We start from the raw sequence: 5,036 nt of genomic DNA, 5'->3' as shown, positions 1-5,036 counted from the left end.
GGACTGGCCATGTTCGCTAACAAGGTTAACACCGAGAGAGAAGTCTATCGTGCACATGCTTTGTGCATCTCACATCACATCACATCACTTTATTTTCCTTAAAGACCCCCTTTCGGGGTGTTACATAAGGGGTGGGGTTTACATCTGCCGTGAGTTTCAAACACCGCGGCTACAACTCATCACTTTGACACATAAGGGGTGGGGTTTACATCGACCGTGAGTCTCAAACACCGCGGCTACAACTCATCACTTTGACGCCTTCTTCTCCTTTGGCTTGCAGTACTTGGCTTCGAGGTTTTCAATTACATCTCGAAAGCCTCCAAAGATATCCAAATTCGATCGCTGTCTTTTTGCGATGGCGTTTGGCAGGGATTCCCCACTGCCATCCAAACCATCTTCCATTTTTCTTTTTTTGGCATCTTTTGCTTCTTTCAAATACCATCTCTTTCGCGCGTTACGTGACTTCTTGGTCTCCTCAGTGAATTTGGGGTACGCCTTCACTTCGCCGTCCTCGATGAGCTTATTCAATATGTTGCGGTAGCGGTCCTCGTCTTCAATTTCGAAGCCGGCGAGGCATTCGCTGATGGCGTTGAAGTCGCCCTCGAAGCGCTCGTAGTAGTCCTTGAGGTCAGCCACCTCCTGACTGGTACCCCTGTATTTGGCAAGGTACCTGTTGAGAAATGAACGCAAAAACATTGAACCGAATAAAAGTGAAACGCAAGTTGCAACAAATACAGAACTTACAAAGCAAGCCACAAAAAACGGTTTTGCTAAGTGAATTCGCAGCTTTGAGCCAAAACTCCTTTGAGTCGATAGAGTTGTGACATTTCGAAGGCCGTCGACTGGAAGGCCTTCCAAATGTGCCCATGTGACATAGGTATTAGTTTCGAGGACAACGCGCGAGCAGCGAAGTTTCGCCATGTTTCGCTAACGCCGACGCTTTTTGGCGCGAAGAGTACGGATCAGCTATGGATTGGATTGCTTGAGACACGACATTAATAGGGTAAGTCTTTCTCGTCCCTTGGGGTAGCGCCCTCTCGTGGTAAAATGCGAATCTTAAAGGCAATGTTCTTTCTCGTTGAATGCGGCGGAAAAGATTTCGGGAGACAGAATCTAGTCATAGACGTGGTGTTTTGAATACCGGTTCAGTCTTGCTCTCGTCTTTTATGGTCTTAATCGTTCAGTACAGCGATTGGCATTGTTAGTTGCATAGTTTATCAAGAAAAAAACTTTGAAGTTGCCTTAGCCTGATCTGCTCGCAGTAAGTGACGCTTAGAACGGCGGCTGAGTCCCTTTCGCTATCTGCAACACGGCAAAGCTTGGCCTTCGAGATTACTTTCCTATAATCGCTCAGGCCAGCATATGACAAATGGAGACATCGAGGAAGGAAAAACTAAGGAGGGGCCCTACCTCCTCCGAGAAAAGTGTGGAGGAAATGACGTGTTAGTTCCTCCTTTTTATCTTTCTTCTTTCGTTTGCTTTAGCCACGGAGGAAGGGAACTAAGGAGAGGCCCTACCCCCTCCGCGCGCTAGGAGAAAAGTGTGACGGAAATGACGTAGTAGGTTCTTATTTTCTTAAGTGCTTTTTTATTTTTTTGCTGTATGGCCACGCCTTTTGGGTCACAATGTCGGCGTTGTTATGGTTTTGAGCGCTCACACGTGTTGCTCTGGTAGGTTTCGTGCCATGGCAAAGGAGCTGTGTGTGCGGGTTTGCGTTAGTCACCGTGTCTTGTTGCGCTGTGTTACCTGCACCGTGCTCTGCCGGATGTTGCGCGAGCGCGCGCGCTCCGCGCGCGAAACCACGCGCAGCGCGGCGTGGTTTCGCGAAAGATGTAAACAACAGAGGAGGGTGGCCCAAAAGCCGGAGCATCGCCATGAGCAACGCCAACTTCCAGCTTCACTTTTGCTTCACAAAGAGTGACGTCAGGGCCTCTCCTTAGTTTCCTTCCTCCGTGGTAATCATCAACACGTTGTTTTTATAAATGTTTAAACTGTTTTACACTTGGTTAGAGCAATATTAGCGCTTTGTTTGACTGGTTAAGCGCTGCGCCAGCAAGTGTCTGGACCGTGCAGACCTATCAGGCTGCTCACGTACGTCTACGCTAAAGTTCCTTCATCAGCTTGAGTTTATGCCTCCAGTCATTTGCCGAAATGACCAGCTTGCCTGTGGTTACCGGAATACCGGACACGTTCGGCGCTACGACAGAATGCTCGCAACGCACGCTGCTTCGATAGCTCTCGCTTGGGTTCGACGGCCAAGCGGCTAGCGGAGAGGTCTCGCGTGCGAGGGGGCGTGCTCCAAAACAACCGGAAGTGAACGATGTGACGTCGCATCGTGACGCTGAACCAGTGAAGGTGGAGCTTACCGCCGCACGCTCGGCGAGCGAGTTGGGGTGGAAAAGCGTAGCTAGGGAGGAGGGTAACTTCTAATCGCTTGCAGCTCCATTAATACGTAACGCTTCACTTAAATTGTGGTGCGAATGTTCTACTTACGCTATACCCTACGCGCCTACAAAATTTGTCCGAACCGCTTCAGGGGCCGTTGAAGTGCTTCCTCTATAAGTACTAATTAAGGGATTATTAAGGACATGGTTATTACTTATCTGTCATATTTTTCACGCTTCGAGTTCCTAGTAATCACGAAGACACATTACTTCATAGAATATCAGAAAATTTCCTTACAAAATTCACGTTTTTTTTGTAAAATTCTGTGCAGCTGACACAGACACTGTACTTGTGACAGGAAGTCACACAACAACAACAGCTTTCTGAAACTTTCGAGGGTAGGAAGGAAAGCGTGAAACATAACGGCAGGTTTCGCATCGGCTTCATCGGAACGAGCGGGAGAGGGGAAGTAGTAGTATAAAACTTTTATTAACAAAATCACATTCAGGTCCAGTGGGTGGGTCCCCCTCAGTCCAGGGCCCCACTGGCGATCACGTCACGCCGGGCTTGGTCGAGAAGGGCCAATTGGTCCTCCCGCAACGTGCTGTCTAGCCACACCTCCCACTGCCTACTGTTCCAGTTTTGCCCCAAAAGGGGTGATTGGATTTCTTGTGGCCGACTCTGGCACGACCATGTGACCACTACATGGCTTGCACTGACGTCACTTCCGCAGACGCCAAGTTTGTTTTCCGGCATACTGGAGCACCACGCCGAACGCTGACCGCGCTGTCAACGCTGTGAGTCGTATGCGAATGGAAAAGCTTTGCCATGGCTATTTGCGCAGTTGTAGGGTGTGCTAATCGCAGCAAAAGCAGCTCGAGAAAGGAGTCTTCAAACACAAACCTTTTTCGCCTTCCGAAAGTTGTAGAACGGCAAGGTGAACGAACGAAAACGCTTAGCTCGAAGCGACGCAGCCTGTGGCTTGCGCGTATCAAGCGTGCCGATCTCAAGGGCGATCTACCAAACATCCGAGTGTGCGGCGCTCACTTCGTACCAAGTAAGCCTGCACTTTTATTACATGTAAGGCGTAGCCAGTGTGCTAGACTCACATTTGCTTGCATTTGTAGGGAGACCAGCGAAGCTCTGGGAAGAAGCAAGCCCGCACTGGGCACCAACGCTTTTGCTAGGCTACAAAGCAAAGCATGAAGGCAGTGCGCGCTACGAGTGTGCTGCGAGGCGACGGTTCAAGCTGGCGACTACCGAGGTCGACGCGGAGACCACAGCTACGGCTGGAACTTCTGGACCTGCCGCAACGCCACCCGAAAACCTGTGCGGGGGCGACGACGACGGCGACGCACACGCAGACGACAGCCCATCGCTGCCGCGAGCTGAATGTGAAGGCCAGGCTGCAGAAAATGAGTCAGGTCAGTATCTCCATTACTTTGTTTTTGTTTCTCTGAAAAGTAGGAAAAGCAGATCTCGTTTACTCTGGATCATTGTTTGGTTCGTTTACATCTCCACTATGAAATGTTTACATGCTGGTGTACCGGTCTGCTTTGATCCCTAAGTTTGCATTGTTCATTTCTGGAGTTGCTGTACAGGCGGAGATGACCATGGCAGACATTGCAGCATTGGAGCAACAGTGCAATGAACTAAATGATCATCTCTATGCCCTGCGTGCCCACATTGACCAGCTGGAGTGGACTGAAGCAGCATTCAGGAAGAACAAGGCCAAGGTCCTGTATTACACAGGAATGGCAAACTTCGACATTTTAAATGGCTTATTTAAACTTGTGGAGTGCTATGTCCAACATGGTGTGAACAGTAGCCTGTCAAAGTTTCAGGTTTTGTCCTCTTTCTAATGAAGCTGAAGTTGAATTTGCAGAATGCTGATCTTGGCTCTAGATTTAGAGTTTCAGAGGCAACAGTGTCACGCATTTTCCGTAAGTGGCTGTATGTTGCAGACTGTCGGCTGAAGCCATACTTTTCATGGCCAGACCGGGTCACACTGCAGCAGACAATGCCCCAGTCTTTCTTTGATTCTTTTGGAGGTAATGTGGCCACAGTCATTGACTGTTTTGAAATAAAAATAGAACGGCCATCGTCATACGAGGCAAGAAGCGAGACATGGTCGCAATACAAGCAGAGCAACACTGCAAAATTTCTGATCGGCATCGCTCCTCAGGGCGTCGTCACCTTCATTTCAGAGGGTTGGGGGGGGGGGGCGCTGCAGTGATAAGCATATCACGGAACATTGTGGAATTTTAGATAACTTGCGCCCTGATGATGTTGTACTTGCTGACCAAGGATTTAATATCTCCGAAAGTGTTCGGTTCTATTGTGCACGTTTGCATGTTCCAGCCTGCACAAAAGGCAAAAAACAACTGTCGGCAGAAGAAGTCCAGAGTACCAGAAAACTTGCCAACGTTCGCATTCATGTGGAGCGAGTTATTGGCCTCATAAGAAATAAGTTTACCATATTGAAATGCACTCTCCTCATTGAGTACGTTACCCGCCAAGAAGGTGATCACGCTCCGTCACTGGACAAAATTGTCACTGTATGCTGCGCTTTATCCTATCTTTGCCCATCAATTGTTGCCGAGCTGAAGGAAGCCAGTGGTGAAGTGGCCTTGCATACCTCACAGCCTTAT

At 49.0% G+C, this 5,036-nt stretch overlaps 2 protein-coding genes across 2 annotated transcripts; one reads left to right on the top strand and one right to left on the bottom strand.

Annotated features, from left to right (window-relative positions):
* Positions 1–246: 246 nt before the first annotated feature.
* Positions 247–1,686, bottom strand: LOC135917080 (dnaJ homolog subfamily C member 9-like). Its single transcript, XM_065450578.1, has 2 exons — positions 1,658–1,686; positions 247–670 (listed from the first exon to the last, which is right to left on the bottom strand). The coding sequence occupies exons 1-2, from the start codon at positions 1,684–1,686 to the stop codon at positions 247–249; spliced, it is 453 nt and encodes a 150-aa protein (XP_065306650.1).
* Positions 1,687–3,158: 1,472 nt separating this feature from the next.
* Positions 3,159–4,379, top strand: LOC135917081 (uncharacterized). The gene is made up of 3 exons (XM_070529227.1): positions 3,159–3,442; positions 3,513–3,809; positions 3,976–4,379. The coding sequence occupies exons 1-3, from the start codon at positions 3,214–3,216 to the stop codon at positions 4,245–4,247; spliced, it is 798 nt and encodes a 265-aa protein (XP_070385328.1). The 5' UTR covers positions 3,159–3,213; the 3' UTR covers positions 4,248–4,379.
* The last annotated feature ends 657 nt before the right edge of the window (positions 4,380–5,036 follow it).

This window comes from Dermacentor albipictus, unplaced genomic scaffold (assembly GCF_038994185.2).
Source record: "Dermacentor albipictus isolate Rhodes 1998 colony unplaced genomic scaffold, USDA_Dalb.pri_finalv2 scaffold_19, whole genome shotgun sequence".
Lineage (NCBI taxonomy): Eukaryota > Metazoa > Arthropoda > Arachnida > Ixodida > Ixodidae > Dermacentor > Dermacentor albipictus.
This window is presented reverse-complemented; position numbering and strand designations above follow the sequence as displayed.

Coding starts and splice junctions, on each gene's coding strand:
- LOC135917080 (XM_065450578.1), bottom strand. CDS start 1,686: ATGGCACGAAACCTACCAGAGCAACACGT. Junction 671..1,657: donor AACCTACCAGAGCAACACGT/GTGAGCGCTCAA, acceptor ATTTCTCAACAG/GTACCTTGCCAAATACAGGG.
- LOC135917081 (XM_070529227.1), top strand. CDS start 3,214: ATGGCTATTTGCGCAGTTGTAGGGTGTGCTAATCGCAGCAAAAGCAGC. Junction 3,443..3,512: donor CGGCGCTCACTTCGTACCAA/GTAAGCCTGCAC, acceptor TTGCATTTGTAG/GGAGACCAGCGAAGCTCTGG. Junction 3,810..3,975: donor GGCTGCAGAAAATGAGTCAG/GTCAGTATCTCC, acceptor TCATTTCTGGAG/TTGCTGTACAGGCGGAGATG.